The sequence below is a fragment of the Pongo pygmaeus genome, chromosome 3, assembly GCF_028885625.2.
Source record: "Pongo pygmaeus isolate AG05252 chromosome 3, NHGRI_mPonPyg2-v2.0_pri, whole genome shotgun sequence".
NCBI classification, from domain to species: domain Eukaryota; kingdom Metazoa; phylum Chordata; class Mammalia; order Primates; family Hominidae; genus Pongo; species Pongo pygmaeus.
In genome coordinates, this window is record NC_072376.2 from 159138983 (window position 1) to 159156113 (window position 17131).

Sequence of the window (17131 nt, forward strand, 5' to 3'; positions counted from 1 at the left end):
AGTGTCTTAGGGAATGGAAAATGAAAGGTGAAAGAAGAACGGGACGGTGGGGCTGCGGTGTGATTAGCGTGAAGCCAAAAGCCATGTGCTCCTGCGAAGCCAGGGCCTGACCTTCTCAGGATCTGTGCAGCCTGTCGGCCAGCCAGACGGCTCCCATGCAAAGGCCACCAGGAGTGTGGGTCTGGAGTAATACTGAGTTTAGATTCTCCGGATGTCAACTATTCTGGTGTTGAAATTGTAATCATTATTCATACTGATAGTTTTCATGAAAAAAGAGTCCCTTTCAGGAGCATCCATAGATGATTAACATGATGACCCCCGTTCACTGAATGATAATTAAGAGTCACACACACCTCTCCAAAAATAGTGCTTCACAGGTGGAAAATATCTGTCCTCCAGAATCAGAAAAGCGAACTGGAGGGCCTTAAGGGTTAACTCATTATTAAACATTTATTGAAGTTCCTCCTAGCAGACAAGTGTTCTATCAGCGTTATAGACATAAACAAAATGAGGCTCCCATTGAATAAATTAATCATTTAGAGGGGAAGAGACATGTTGACAAAGAAAACCTGGTACAATCTGATAAGTGATATCAATAGCAAGTGAGGAAATTCAGTTGTCATTTGAAAGTGAAGGCCTGTGTCTCACGATGGTGGGAAGCATTGAGGGAGCCTGGGAATTAGAGCAGAGGTAAAGTGAAGGGAAGCACAGGTGGTGACCACATCAGAGACCCAGCTGGAATCTAGGCTTTCCCACTTATAAGCTGTGGGACTTGGAACCTAGTCTCATGGGCCTTCCACATTCTAAGCTGTAAAATGGGAATAATTACACCAATGTCAAAAATTGCTGCAAGGATTAAATGGGTAAAGCATTTATCAGAGTGCCCGGCACATAGTAGGTGATTGATAACTGTCAGCAAACGGCTTCATGAATTGGACAAGGGCAACACTGTAGGAAAAAAGAATAGCTGGGAAAGGTATTTTTAAGGAAGTAGTAGTGGGAAGCAGAAGAGGAAAAAGGGGTTTTGCAGATGGAATCAATAGAATTTGGTGACTAACTGGATATAAAAGGTGGGATGTGAAGGTTGAGGGGGGAGGAGAGCCATGTGGTTGCTATGCCTACAGAGGAAGCTGGTGGAGAGGATGGAACATAGGGAAAGAAAGAGGTTATTGAATTTTCACTCAGGGCATGTGGGGTTAGAGGTGCCTGAAGATACCCAAGTGGGAACATCCAGAATGCAATTAAAAATATGAGCTCAGGGCAACAGATTTGGGAGGTCTTGCTGGTTTACAGAAAGTGGCTGACATATGCAAACGGCTCAGACGTTCCCACTGGGAGAACATAGGGTATGGGAAGAAGGATCTGAGACCCGATTTTCTGGAAAGGGGAACACTAAAAGGGTTAGTAGAAAAGGGGGCCTGGAAGGGTACAGCCAGCCACTCCTGGGTTACGGTGGCAACTGATGGAGTGGAAAGGTGACAATTCATCCTGGACACAATTAGAGCAGAAGGTGCAGCCCTCTGGGAGGGCCGTGACCACCAAGCAACTGCCCTAGGAGCAGCCCCAGAGTTGGAGCTCCTCTCTGACAGGTGTTAGGCAATTGGAGTCAATGAGGGTAGCTCTGTCTGTCAGCCGCATTACCAGATGGTTCTCAGCTGGACTCAGGGCATTTGGAGGAGTTGGGCAAAATCTCTACTTGGTGTTCTTTGGAGTAGGTAGGAAAAGGCAAGCAGCAACAGTGGGCCTGGAGGACCTTTCAATATGCACTTGCCCCTGTGTGTTCTTGGGGAGGCCTGCTGGAAGCCAGGGAGGCCTGTTGCTGCAGCCATCTTAAAATCCAGAATCCAGTGTCTTCATTAACTAATGAAGTAGACACTCATATCTTGGTCACTTCCTGACTTGATTAGTAATGTTTAATGGGCACCATAATAGATCTTTTGCATAGATTAGAAGTCATGCAGAATAGAGCCTGACATCTGCCAACGCACTTCTGACTCCACACACCCAATATGGTTTGCCCATCCATTGTTGAATAACAATCATAGCTGGCACTCATTGAGTTCTTGCCAGGCACGGTAACAAGCTGTTTGCTGGAATTATCTCATTCGACCCTAATAACAATTCTATGATGTTACATAATTCTCACATTGGCTTCATAAGCAGATAAGTGAACTCTTCAAGTGACAGTTTGCTCCTTCATCAGCATGCACAAGACTTCTCAGGCGTGGACATAGATTAGCTGCTAAGAGGGAGGGGGATTGTCAGAATGCACCACACATGAGACAACAATAGCAGTGGGGCCCAGAGTTGGAAGTCTTGGTAAACATTTATTTGTGGAAAAGAAACTGAGTAAGTTCTAGCCATGTTGGCAAAACCAGCCCAGGAGACCACACTGACAGCAGTGCTCTCTGTGAGCACACAGAATCAGAGTCCAGACTTCCAGCAATGAGCACAAGTCAACATCGTTGCAAAAATTTCAAGTTTGGAATAGCAGGTAACAGGGAAATGATCCATTTCTAGGGTGGAGGGCAGGGTCCATTTCCTCATCACGTTGTATTTTACTACCAGTGAACTCTGAGACCTGGTATGTATGTCAGAAACCCAAGGCTCTTTCCTTCCAACTGTCTGGAATTTCTGAGTTGTAGGGCTTTTGACTCACTCCACATGAAGAGAGAACATCCTGTATTAAAACTTTCATTGCAGGCCTGGCGCGGCGGCTCACGCCTGTAATCCCAGCACTTTGGGAGGCCAAAGCGGGCGGACCACGAGGTCAGGAAATGGGGACCATCCTGGCTAACACGGTGAAACCCCGTCTCTACTAAAAATACAAAAAATTAGCCAGGCGCGGTGGCGGGCGCCTGTAGTCCCAGCTACTCGGGAGGCTGAGGCAGGAGAATGACGTGAACCCGGGAGGGGAAGCTTGCAGTGAGCAGAGATCGCACCACTGCACTCCAGCCTTTGCAGAGCTCAAGAAGTTCAGAATCATTGCGACTTTCCAGCATTTTAGCACATGAGAAAATAAGATCTTCCAAGAACTATAAGGTTTTTGGGCTGTCATGGAGTCTACTTAGTGGTTAGACATGTGGGCTCTTGGAGTCAGGAAAAGTTGAATTTGAATCCCAACTCCACCACTAAAAGAGCTGTGAGGCTTGCATTCCCTGCTTAGTTTTTGGTCTGTTTCCTTACCTGTTCAATGCAGATAATAATGGTACATATCCTACTAGGGTTGTTGAAAGAATTAAATGAAAAATTCGAGTAAAAATTTAGTACTGGCCTGTCGTGTAGAGGTATGCTGGGGTTGGCTGTACCAGCTCGTGAGAGCCAATGGTGCACATGTCTTCCTAACTCTGCCTTCAGCAGCAGCGTGCTGGTAGCTTGAAACCAGCCCAGGCAGGAGTGTTTATACTCCAGCAATTGGCAAGTGCTGCAAATCAGAGCAACTAGTATGAATTGTAGCAACTATCGTTACAATCCCCCATTCCATCTGAATATGTATTAACTTATATTTGGATGTAATGGTTTGAGAATGATTTCCATGTTCTGTGGGAAGTATTCTCTCCCCAAGATTTCCAGGAGCTTCCATTCTTCTGATCATCTCATGCACAGAATTCCTGCCTATGACTTGGTGTCTTTATTACTGGAATGCTTGCTTCCTGTCCTCTATATACCCTCTTGGTGGACGCTGAACGTTTTACTTCATTTTCTCCCAAATGAACAAAAAGCTCTGATGTAAGGCAGATTTTCACTAAAGTTTTTTTTTTTTTTTTTTGAGTGGGGAGGAAGGGAGGGGACACACGTGTTTTAGAACTGCAAAAAGTGTAAATAACTTAAACTAATGATGCTGCTGCTGATAGCAACCACTGCCATTGCCACCACCGTCACCACTCACACAGGTCAATAAGTATGTGCCAGGCCTGCTCCTAAATGCTCTGCGTGTATTGATGTATTTAGTCGCTGTCTTCATGAGGCCCTTGCCGTTACTGCCATCAGACATTTCTGTGTCTTTCCTCCTCAGTCTTCAGCCATACTGCTAAAAAGTCTACTGCTAAAGCCTTCTATTTCTCTTTTTTGTTCTCTTCTCTCCATTCTTGAACGTCTCAGCCCTTCTTTCCATGCTGTCTACTCTCACCCCAAGTTCCCCTCACCTCATTTTGTAGCATAACTTGATTCTTGTCTTGCCTTCACCCACCTAGGTTGTGCTTAAGCCTTCCTCTTTCTTTCTCATGATGAAAAAGATGTTTTTCTTGACAAACATCCAATAGCCTAGACATGACTTATGCTGTTCCCTCAAGAAGAAGGAGAGGTCACACCAGTTTGTGTTACATGCTTATTATAAGCCCTCCAAAATGTGATAAAAGTAAAACATAAAATTATACACCACCTCTGCATTTCTGCTTCCTTGAAGTAACCACTGTGAAATATAGTCTAAAAATGGTTAAAATGCTCCTACTTAATAATTTTGTGGCTTTGGGCAAGCTACTTAGTCTGTGATTCAGTCTTCTCATCTATAAAACAGGGTTAATATTACCTACGTCATAAGGTTGGTGAGGGTAAAATGAGATAATGTTCAGTGCCTGGAAAAGTACCAGGGATAAAGGAAGAGCTCAATAAATGGTAGTTATAATTATCCTTCCAAATGTTTTTTAAGCATGTAGTGTCCCTACACATATGTAACATTTTAGTTAATGAAAATATTGGATCTGTAAAAATAGGATCAAAAATGCATATTTTTTCCTGAAATTTACTTCTTCCTCCCTCTCAACAATATACTGCTATTCCAAGGTAGTCTACCCTCATTCCTTTAAATGGGTTCAAATGTTCTAAAGAATGCACCATTGATTATTTAAACGCTTCCCTGATTGGGGGAATTTGGGTGTTCTTTGTGGTCTTACCAATACTCTGAACACATCCTTGTCAGTGGACTCTTGTGCACTTATTTCTGCAGGTTAGACTCCCAGAAATGCAAGAGTCGGGTTGAAGGGCACATATATTTAAGCTTTGGATAGTAGTGTTAAATAGCCCACCACCAATTCCATCTCATTTACACTCCCACTACAGGGCAGAAGTGCCCTCTCCCACACTCTGTCAGTATTCGAATATTATGAAACTTTAAACTCTTTGTCAATCTTTTTCGTGGGTGAAAAATAGTATCTCATTTAAATGTACATTTCCCTGATCCATGGTAAGTTTGAATATTCTAAAATGTCTATTATTTGTTTTTATTTTGTCTTCTATAAATTAGCCATTTATATCATTTGCTTGTTTTTCTACTGTATTTAAAAGTCAAATATTCCCTTCTCTCTCCCTGACATTTAGGGTACAGCTTGTCCAGGACATACCTGAATCCTCATATTGCCTCATTCCAAGTTCAGAAATGTGAGCTCGCCTAAATGAGAGGGAAGTAGAAGTGATGATGCTTGTCAGGTTATATAGCCATCTCAGGGAATATGGCTTTTTAAAGCTTCTCATGGCCATTGCAAGTAGATCTTAGGGCACATTTGGAAAGTTAGAGAATGAACAGAGCTAGCTGCATTTTTGTGAATTTTGGGATTGGGAAGAGAAGATAAAAGAAGGGAGGTGGGCGGGGAGAGCAGGTAACAGGGCAGGTAGATGGAGCCTCTGGGGAGGGAGGGGTGCTCAGTGAGAAATTCCAGATGGCGGGTAGCTGGCAGATGGGCAGAAACAGGATGTACAGTAGTCATTTAAGTTTGCACATCCCCAGGCCGGGCGTGGTGGCTTATGCCTGTAAATCCTAGCAGTTTGGGAGGCCGAGGTGGGCAGACTGCCTGAGCTCAGGAGTTCGAGACTGGCCTGGGCAACATGACGAAATCCCATCTCTACTAAAAATACAAAAAATTAGCCAGGCGTGGTGGCAAGTGCCTGTAATCCCAGCTACTTGGGAGGCTGAGGCAGGAGATCGCTTGAACCCGGGAGGCGGAGGTTGCAATGAGCTGAGATCACGCCTCTGTACTCCAGCCAGGGCGACAAGAGCGAGACTCCGTCTCAAAAAAAAAAAAGTCTGTACATCCCCAGACATTCAGTGTGTTGGGACTTCTGTAGTGATCAAGTAACTGGAGCTGAATTCCATGTCTGGGTGGATGAAGTGCACAGAAGAGAACAGCCATGGAGTTTGAGATGCTGGAGAGTTCAGAAGTGGGTGGAGATCTGGGAGAGCCCATTTCAGTTGATTTGGATGAGGACCCTATGATCCAGCATGGCCCTGTGATTTCAGTGCCTTTGTTTGCACTCGTGTTGACAACCACACTGCACCCTGTTAGAGTGACAGTGTTCAATGTTTAATACAGAGTTTCTCATAATCAGGTTTGAAGAGAAGTTCTCCAGAGTCTACAAAATTTTTTTCCCTTTAAATGGGTTTTGCATTTTACTCACATTTGAGAACAACTGTCCTATAGTGCAACTAAGATTTGTTAAAGAAAGTCTTATAAGACCTTTCATATATTGTCTGTATACAAATTGATGATGATAATTTTTATCTAGTTTTTAAAGTAAGTACATCAGAATTTCTATAAGGAAATCTTTTATTTTTTATGTATATAAAGCTTTCATCAATTCAGATCGATCTAACTTGATTTAGCTTAAATTACTGAGGGCCTATTGTTCTGTCAAGGCATGCAAGATGAAAGTTGCTTGCATATCATACCTGCAGTCTTGCCTTGGAGAGTTAATATTTACAAAGCTATGAAGTAATATATTCCTATGAGGAGCACAAGGCAGTGCTTCACAGTTTATTCACAAAAGGAATTGTAGTAAAAGAGTCAGTTTTCCTTATAAATTAATAATGACCCAATATAGAGAACAGTGCTTGTAATTGTGAAGGTTCATGTCCTACCTATTAAGATCACAATTTGAAAAGTCAATACACATTTTTTGGCTACAACTTTGAGCCAGGCATTGTGCAAGGCACAGTAGAAAAACAGAAATGTTTACCGCACTGGAGGAGACAGCAATATAAACTAATGATTAAACTATGCAGAGGTTTCAGAAGACTTGAGGGACACGTTGTAAGGACATGTCAAAGGAAGCAAGTCTGGCACTGGCTTGGGAAGTCTTCATGGAGGAGGTGACATTTTTATCAGGCTTCCAGGGGAAGAGGATTTCTATGCCAAGAAGACAGCAAAGACAAGAACACAAAGGTATGAAATTCTATACAAGGTAGCTTGCTCATCAGAGAAACACTGGGGTTGGGAATGGCATTCTAAGGTTTATCATTCCTATTTCTCAAAACTGAAATTCAGATCATCTACATTTTGTCCCTTCTGCTGCATATGTTTTCCTTTTGGTCCTAAACCCTGATGCAGAGAAAGCATCTCTCATAAAAAGGCAAGGGCTACCTCTAGATTTTAACATCATGGTGTGGTGGAGGTACTCATAGAAATACCTGGGAGACTGTGAAGTTTACATCTATATAACAACAATGATATAACGGTGCTGAAATGAATCAAGAGAAATCTAAAGACACTTGGAAGGCATCACAAGGCCATCTGAAATCAGGTTAAAAATAAGCCACAGTTTCTCTTGTGATTTCTGAAACATTCTTTGTTTAATCATATAATTATTTTCATCTTCCAGTCATCATAAATAATCCACTTTATTACTTAACCAATCCTTTTGAAAAAATTTGGTATTTAGCACAAACACTGAACATTAGCTAGAGGTGTGTTAATTTTTAACAGAATACGGAAGAATTTTAAAAAACCCACACAAATTTTAATACTAAGAAAAAAACATGAAAATACCAACGTTATTACCCATTCAAAAAACTAATTTCGTAACAACCATTAAAAAAAACCCGGGTGGAAAAATGAGTAAACATAAATATAATCTAATGTATTTCTTTCATAAATACATTTAGACAAAACAAACGCATAAAACAGATAGCTTTACAGTGTATAAACATAACAAAATATTTTAAGCTCTGAATAATTAAATCCCAATAAGCATGAATTAAAAATAAATTTTGATTTTATTTTTTGTTCTTTATGAAAAAATATGCCAAGGAATTTGTGTAAAAAAAAGAAATAGGCATAAACATGTCACTAAAGCCACCAAAGTTCACTATGTAAAGATTATTTGAAAACAAAACACATTTTTTAAAGCAAAAGATAAAATGTTATCATAGCATTTTCAGTTGAATTTTATCCCATGATCACACCTACTATAGGTGTTAGACAATAGAGGTAGATAAGTTGGGGGCGGCGATCAGTATTCTAATGTTAGGGAGAAAGATTTCTATGATAGGGCAGATAGATGACAGACAGACACTTGCATTTACTCCAAAATTCAAAGAAACTTGTAGGAACAAAACATAAGAGCCTTCCTGTGCTCCATAGGTAAGCACAATTACCTAAGCAAAATTACTGTAGTTTTAGACACAAGTAAAATTCTTTATAACAGTGTATACTACAGCCTGGTTAGCATATATTTTTGCAGGATCTGGCATTAGCTTTAAAATTCACACTGAGAATAACTCTCATGAAATTTATTCAATGACATTGACAAAAGATGAGACCTGGTAGTAACAATAATAAAAATTTACACAGTAGATGAACTTGGTAAGTTTCTAAGGAATGATTTTTTGTAGTGGGCATAACAGCAAAACAACAAAAACAGCTGCTGAGGACATAGCACAGCCTCAGTGAGACCCAGGATGCCAATATTGTCTATCAGATCAAGAGGGGACGTGTAAGAGGATGTGACAGGACGGCATGGAGGAAACACAGAAAAGTGTTCCCGTAGTTCTATACATGGCTTCATTCTCTACTTGGGTCCAGTTACAGTTCTTGCAGCTACAGCAGAAGCAAATATTGGATACTCATTTGAAAGCTGCTGCCCAGCTGGGAACTAATTTTACTTGATATTTTGGTTATTAAATGGTTTTGCATGTTCTTTTCATCTAGAGAGACAGAATGTGTATATGTAACATTTGTTTGCATCCATGACCTTTATATTTTCATTTATTCATGAAAGCAATATGATTTAACTTTTAAAAAAATATTGCCAACATTTGTCAAATCTGTCAAGGAAATTTTCATTAATAAATTGTCTCAAATACCTTAAGTGTGCTTAATTCCAGGATGTAACAGGCTGCTTTTGGCCAACAGGGGCAATCTGGAAAGTGCTCAGCACATTTGTGTAACAGGAAAAAAATTTGGTCTGGGTTGTGGAATGTGAATAGAATCTACCATTAATTGATGCTGCTTTCAAACTGATTGTAACATTTTTGTGCCTCATATTTGTCTGTTATGAGTCTGTAAGTGTAAGAAATTATTGAATAAAGAGGAAGAAGATATTAAGATATATTTTAAAGACCCTGAAAATCAAATCACAGAGTTTAACTCAAAATTTCACATGATTTCACTCATAATTCAAACATTCAGGCCCTTTCTTTGAAGCAGCTTATAATAAATTTAAGACATATAACCACAATCTCTCATAATGGGAGTGAGGAATTTCTGTGTGGAAACTATTTGAAGGAATGTCTTTAAAAATGATGTCAAGGAATGCATATATCTTACGCTTTTCAGCATCTATTCGATCTATGACCCCCGCTGAGTTGATAAGGAAGAGGCATGTCACAGTCGTAGAAAAAAAGAATCACACAGTAAATCAAAGTATGCATGAATAAGACTTTGGAAATTTTCACTGTCATCAGAAGGGCATTTTCCTGATGGTGTGACCTCATTTCAAACATTACAGTAACTATTATAGGGTTGTATTGCACAAAGGTGCTGTAGGAAAGCATGTTTGCTTTTTGTCACTTACCATGACTGATTCCTGCATTAGGAAAACAAAATTAACCCCCAAATATTGTACCACCTCTGGCAGTAATCAACAAAGCATATTTTGGAAATAATGCTCTTGTCAAATACATTTTAAGGCACTTAAACAGGTATATCATATTTTTATGTAAAAAAATAAAATATGCATTGAGGCAACATTCACAAGTACAAGTCTTCAGAATTGCTAGTATGTACAATCCTGTACATATATACATCACTACAGAAAGTCCACTTCCTTTGTTATACTGTCGGCCTCATCAGCTTCACTCCCTACAAGGAAGGAAAACATGTTCAGAGTTGGACAGTATCCATGAGCAAAGTGAAAGCATCAATTAACACCAGATAATTTATGCTACTAGAAGGAAGAAGAGGCCCACCCAGATGCCATCATATAACCAATAATCCAAACCTCTGGATACAAACAGATTTCCCTGCCCACGTCTCTGGCCAGCAGACTTTGTCATTTCCCCCTCCCGCACCTGGCCTGGCTACTGATATGGTTCCCCTGTGCACTAGATGGTAGCCTTGGGTCTCAATCAGTACTGTGTGCAAAGCAGAGGAGGCACTCATGGATACCTGGAGGATGGACTCTTGGTATTTATTTTAATGCCCAAATTTGATGGATAGATATTCCAAGCCTTCTGGATTATTCAAGTTAGCCAGTGGCTCCCTGGTTTGGAGTAGTTTCTACACAAAGGAAAAATGAACAACATTGTACAATTTAGTCTTCCTTTTGGAAATGCTTCTGTTATTCTACAGAACAAATTCTAGAGCTTTTAAATGTTTGGAAGAAAAATTCACTCTGATTAATTTGCTGTTCACTACGGCTGTATAATATTGATAAGTATTAGGATTTTCAAATAATTTTCTTCATTCTTTGTCAAAATTTATATGTACAAATTCTGACTGACAATTGCATACATATTGATAAACATAAGCATAAATAGAAATAGAAAATTTCAAAGGGGATAAATAGTAAAAGAAAGAAAAAGTTACTGAACTGTTCCACAACCAACTCTGAGTAGGAGGCTCAGAACCTGGAGTGGTACCCAGCATAGAAGAGGAATCTTTTTTATGTTAACATTTTGTTAAATAACTGAATTAGTGAACATGTTGGATGGGCTGAACTTCTCAGGTAGGATCCTGGGGGCCTAGGGCAAACCTTCTAAAAGTGATGTTACATTTCTATCTGGAGTGTCATCATGGTGTTGGGAAAAGATTTTGGGGGTCAAACAGCCCAGTGTTCAGGTCCTAACTCCAGCACTGGCTGAACTACCCTATGGTCTCAGGCCAGCTGCTCGACTCCCTGAGCCTGTTTCCTAACCTGTAAAATGGAGAGAGGAAAGCCTGCAGTGAACATCATTGTAGATAATGATGAACAATGATGATAATAATTATGGCAGCTAGCATTATCAAACACTCATCACGTAATCCTCTACAACCCTAGGGTGTAGATATTATCATTAGTCAGCAGAAACTGAGCTACAGAGAAGTAAAGTATGCCCCAGGTTACAGGATGAGAAGGCCAGCAGCCTGAGCTCTGAGCCCAGGCAGGCTGGCCCAAGATCCATCCTCTGAACCAGGTAGAGGATAGGATGTGCTTAGCACACACAGTGCTCAATAGGTGGTACTGTGGCCATCCCATTTTCAGGATATTAAGAACATGACCAAGGGCACTTGTCATTGGATGCCTCTTCTTCCCACACATCTCCTGATAACAGTCACTACTTTGTGAATAGACAAAAATAAGTCCTGGTATGTCCAAGTCACTGGGAAGGAGTCAGTTCTATCAATGCTACCACGTGATATGCACCATCTAAACTTCTTGTGAATCACCTGGTTTACTTATTTTTGTTGATAATTTAGGAAATGAAATCCACAAATATCTAATGTGTACAAGATTCTAAGTGTGGTGAAATTAACATTGCATGGACTTCTTTGCTACTTAAAGTTTATTTTTTAATGCCCAAATGCAGCTTTGCTGTACAAATAGGTTATTATATGTCTGGAAAATTAAAAATAAAGTAGGCAACCTGGATAATGCCAGGTTCTACCTTATTTGGAAAAGCATGTGAAGTAAGACACAGATGAAAGACTGAGTGAGGCAAAGATGGTATGCACCAGAGTGGAGCAGGTATCTATTTGGAGTATATTTACTGAACCTTTACCCCATATAATATGCCCTTCAATATGAATGAATTAAAAAGAGCTTGTAAAAACTGCATGTTAATTGTCTTTTATAAAACAACTTAACATCTTTAACCTCAACTCTCCTGTTCAAATTGGAATGGATCAGTGCACCATTATTATTGTATTTAAGTAAGAAAATATGTACTTGAAAACAAAGATATGCAAGCAAAATCGAAAGTGTATGAACAGTTCAGATTCAGGAACAGCACTTTAATCTAACTTGGATCCAAATAAGATCTTTCTGGGGACTCACCTTCTGCCTTGATACCATCCAAGACTTGATTGTTGGCACCAACACACTTCCCAGAAGGATCTGAGCTGGGTGGTAGATGAGCAAGGGTACAGATATTAAAGAGAGATGCTCATGGCCTGCAAACACGATCTTCAGCATCGGAATTCCTGTTGAACAAAGAAGACAGAAAACCTAAACCAAATTCAGTCTGTCATCAAATTAAAGGCATACTCCATCAAAATCAGAACTTTGGAATAGGTTATTACCATATTTTCTCATGTTTATTCTGAAATGGGAAAGTCTGAAATGGGTCACCAAAACTTTCCATCTTCCTCTCATGACATAAAGTTCTAACTAGGATAAGGTGGAAAGATGGTCAGTATTCGAGGGTACCAATAATTCTCACGGCAAATTAGAAGCTTATCTAACAAGGAGAGGAGAGAAGATTGCGTGTGATGGAGTTGCTTTAAGAAGGCCAAAAAATATTGGTGAGGGAGATGCTAAAAATGGATCTCTTCTTGCTTAGTAGTGAGATAGCCTGTTGGTCTTTAGGGAGGCCTGCTTGGCACCAGTTCAAAGTCCCAAAGCTTGCTTTTGAGAGTAAAAAAATATGGTAAGATAACGTATGGTACACACTGCAATAAGTAGGAGGGCAACTGAACCTTAAAGGATTTGTATGTTCCCTTTCGGCCAAGGATCTTAAAGTGCTTTACGATCATTAGGTAAGGCTCATACAGATTGGTCTATGGAAGATGAATACAAAAATTAGCCGGGCATGGTGGTGCACTGTAGTGCGCCTGTAGTCTTAGCTACTCAGGAGGCTGAGGCAGAAAAATCGCTTGAACCCGGGAGGTGGAGGTTGCAGTGAGCCGAGATCGCATCGCTGCACTCCAGCCTAGGGGACAGAGTGAAACCCTGTCTCAAAAATCAGGGCTGAATGTTTAAACTCCACAGTGAATGTCTTAATGGAACTCAAATGAACACTACTTCAAGAATCTACTATTCTATTATACCAAGGGCTGGGTGTGTATATTTTATAAGCTGCTGCCTATAGAGCATAATTTTTGACCTTCTATAACTAACACAGTTCAGACATTAGCAGTCTAACTATTATTACTAATTGTTTTAATGCAGCCACAGTCTTCAGAAGTGCTATGTATGTATCAGCTTCTTCAACTGAATAGCTTTAATAGCCTAGCTTTCTTGTTTCTCTGATAACAGCCTCTGAAAAGGACCTAAGCTCCTAATCATGTACAATGATGGCACATAAATAACTTTTTATTAGAACACAACAAGGAAGGCTTAGCTTTTTCAATTATTTTTACCTTCTAATACATTTCAAACCTTTATGCAAAAATGTATTTCATGGTTGCTTTCTTTTTCACAGCCTCACATATCATTGCCATAAACTGAAAACACTTAACTCTTCCCAAACATAGTCTCTGAGAGCTTCTAAAGTCCATGCTTAGATTTTTTGCAGTTTCTGTCTTTATACTAATATAAAAAATGAAGGCCTTTTTTTTTTTTAAAAAAAAAAAAAAAGCTTTAAAAAGAGATATACCTAATGCTAAATGGCGAGTTAATGGGTGCAGCATACCAGCACGGCACATGTATACATATTTAACTAACCTGCACATTGTGCACATGTACCCTAAAACTTAAAGTATAATAATAATAAAAAAGGAAAGAAAGAAAGAAAAGAGGAAAAATATATCAAAATAAAAAAATGCAAAATCAGAATTAATAAATGCTTAAACATCAAAATAAAAACAAAAAAAAAATCTACTGTTGAAAAGCAGCATCTGATACTATAGTTTTGAAAAGCTGTTACAATGAGAAAATAAAATCTGAACACAACTCCTCCTGTTTCCAAGAAACATTATTCATTCCTTGGCCCAAAGAGATGATGCTAAGACATTGGGGGATGGGAGTGGAGTAAATGTGAGGCTAAAGGGAGCAAGTGATAGAAGTATCATGACATTTTGTCCCTAAAAATGACCAGAGCAGGACTTCCTGACCCCAGATTCGAGGACTGAGGCTGCTGGGCTAAACCACCTATGTTGTCCATTCTTAGCTAAGAATCTGGGCTCTGTGTCATTCATTCTTCAGCAAGCTTAAGTGATCTCAGAAGGGAAGCCATAGAGATAGTCCCAGATGCTGCTGCTACAATAAGTAAACAAAAAGTTCTATTGATGAGGAAACTGAAGCACCTAGTGGTCAGGAAAATTTCTCAGTGGTAGGCTCTAAACTGCGACTCAGGCAACCTGAATTTCCAGTTCTCCGTATCAGGTAAGGTCAGTTCCAGATGCCATGGGCACTGCAGCTGCTGTGAAAAGGGAGAGGGCCTGGCATGCAAAACACTTTCAAGTCCAGCCGTCCTTTTGGAACTCATTCTCCTTGAAGACCTCCCAGAAGCACTTCCAGGGGCAGCATGGTGTCAAACTCCCCAGCTCCCCACACCAGGACATCCCTGTGATTTCAAATGTGTCAAAAGCAACTGCTAGGGCTACCCCAATAGTGGCAAGGAAGCCATGGATTCAAAGACATAGCTTTGATCCTCAAGAAGCTTAAGGTGGACAAATGATCTCTCCCTTCTTTGGACCCTAATGTCAAGTTTTAGGAAGTTCTCTTCTGGCCATTGCTGGTTCTTCAGCTCTTATCTCTCTCCTTCAAACACACTCTTCTGTCCGCTGCTCTTGCGAGGAAGCTGGGACTCTGCAAACACCTGTCCTTCTGGTCAGCTGCTCCTTGCAAGGGGCCCCAGAGGAAGGCTGGAGGAGGAGGAGGAATTTCTTTCCAGTCTGGGCTTCCTGCCAGGCCCCTTCACCGGTGCAGGGGTACTTGGCTCCAGCCTATAACTCATCGTGCCCCTGAGGGCCACAGCACCAGCGGGGCAGTGTCCCTTCTCAGATGTCTGAGAACCTGCTCTGCTGCCTCTTTCTCCAAGCTTCTAGGTTCTGAAAATTCTAACTTCTTCCCTTTGTTCCCCCAGCTCCAGCTACTTTCTGCATTTATTTGTCTTGTTCCCTCACTGTCGCCATTTCCCTTTTCAGCTTTCCAACACTATTTAATCAATTCCCTGTATTCAAAGGGTGATTTCTGCTTTCCTGACGGACCCTGGTTGCCCTTTTCTTACTCTGCCTTGTATAACAGTCATTCCCTTTGCTTGAAAAAGAGAAGGGATCCACGATCACTTGCAGCTGTGGCAGAAATTTGTCAAATTAAATAGGAATTTCCCCCTACCACTTTATGTGCCTGCAAAACCTTCTTGCTAGTCATTAATCAAATTTCCTATCTCTACCCCTACAAGTGAATAATGTTAAAAATATATTTGAAAATAATATATCAGAGAAAAAAATAGTTCCCAGAGGTCACGGTCCAAGTCTCTTTCATGTACCCTCTCTATGCCGCTCTCACATGGTGGATTCACAAGTCAATCACTCGCCAGGGGGAGGCCCATTCCAGCGACTCGAGTCATATGTTACTTGTTTTAGGAAACTTTATTTTATTTCAGACAATGCATGTCTGAAAGATGTTAGAAGGCCCATATTGTAAATGGATTCTTTTTCTGACTAATTTCCACCAAAAGCATTTCCCCCACTGCTCTATGGACTTAAAATTTTCCTTACTTTTCAATCATTCAATTATCTACTTTCCTTTTCAATTATTAGAGTTTCTTCTAAATCTATTTATCTCAACCTTTTCTTTCCTTGCTTTCTTTCAACCTCTCCCCCACTTCTCCCTGCAATCCCAAGCATCTACTTAGTACATCTTCAGTTTCTCCAACATCAGAATAGAAAGAGAAGTTGGGATAAGCAGAGTGAGAGTTAACACTTTCCATGTTCGAGTTTCCATGCTATGGTGGCAATCATTTGGAAGTGGTGAGCTCAATATCTCTTCTCTAAGGCATCTTTGCTGTTAGCAGCACTATCTGGACAACAACTGGAAACTTGGGGGCCATGTCAATTGTTGAGAGAGGTTGAGAACCTGCTAAAAGCCACTGCACTTACCACACTGTGATTTCTGTCTGTTAGCCAAGAATTTGGCAACATTTGCCCTTCACATCAAATCAGAGAAAATCAGCTGCATCTCTTATTCCAGAAGACTATGTAATGCACCACTCTTTTGTCCTCATCACTCACTTGCTTACTAATTCACTTGCTCGCTGATTTATTCAATTAGAACTCATGTAACTGATCAAGTACTCTGTAGAAGGGCTAGGAATCCTGGGAAGCATGATTTGACCTAACCCTGCATTTCCATAACTTACTGGGCACATGGGTGACCACTCACATCTCCATCCCCCTCACCTTCGTTTAAGAGCACCTCTTCCACAGTCTCAAACCAGTCTCTCTGCCTTCAGAGTTGTCCTGTCCAAGCCATTTTCTACTCTGTGACCAGAGTGAACATTCTAAAGTGCAAATCTGATCGTGTCACATCATGCAGAAGTGTATCACAAGACAGATCCCTAAGTGTGGCATAAGAGCATAAGAGGACTTCATGACTTGCCCCAGGATTTTGCTCTTTTTCACTCTAAATCTCACTACTTACTCTGCTCTTTGACCTGGGCGCTCCAGCCATGATGGGCACCTTGTGGTCCTCCCACCCATCCTTGGCCACGTGCCATTCTCTCTCTTGCCCCTAGGCTTTGCACCTGAGCTCCTTCTGCCTAGAATGCTCATCACCCATTCATGACCCACTCAACTCCTCTGTATCCTTTAGCTCTCAGTTCTTAGGTTGCCTCCTCTGGGAAGCCATCCTCAGAGTCCCAAGGTGGCCTTTAGATCCTTTCCACTCCATGCTTACCTAGGCCAGGGCATTCCAGCCTCACCTTCACTACCCTTATTATCATTGCCTGCTTCTCGTGCATTTCCTTTACCAAGCTGTAAGCTTCTTAGGGTCAGCAACG

At 40.8% G+C, this 17131-nt stretch overlaps 1 protein-coding gene across 4 annotated transcripts in view; it reads right to left on the bottom strand.

Moving 5' to 3' along the window:
* Nucleotides 1–7542: 7542 nt before the first annotated feature.
* SLC10A7 (solute carrier family 10 member 7) overlaps nucleotides 7543–17131 on the bottom strand; it is a 268404-nt gene continuing 258815 nt past the window's right edge. For 2 of the 4 annotated variants that reach the window (XM_054486371.2, XM_054486372.2), the window contains 3 exons: nucleotides 12244–12389; nucleotides 10377–10487; nucleotides 7543–10070 (listed from right to left, as the gene is read on the bottom strand). In XM_054486371.2, the coding sequence (XP_054342346.1) occupies nucleotides 10404–10487; nucleotides 12244–12389 (230 nt within the window). In that variant the 3' untranslated portion in view covers nucleotides 7543–10070; nucleotides 10377–10403. The remainder of the gene's footprint in view (nucleotides 10071–10376; nucleotides 10488–12243; nucleotides 12390–17131) is intronic. The other 2 variants (XM_054486373.2, XM_054486374.2) reach the window with 1 other exon arrangement.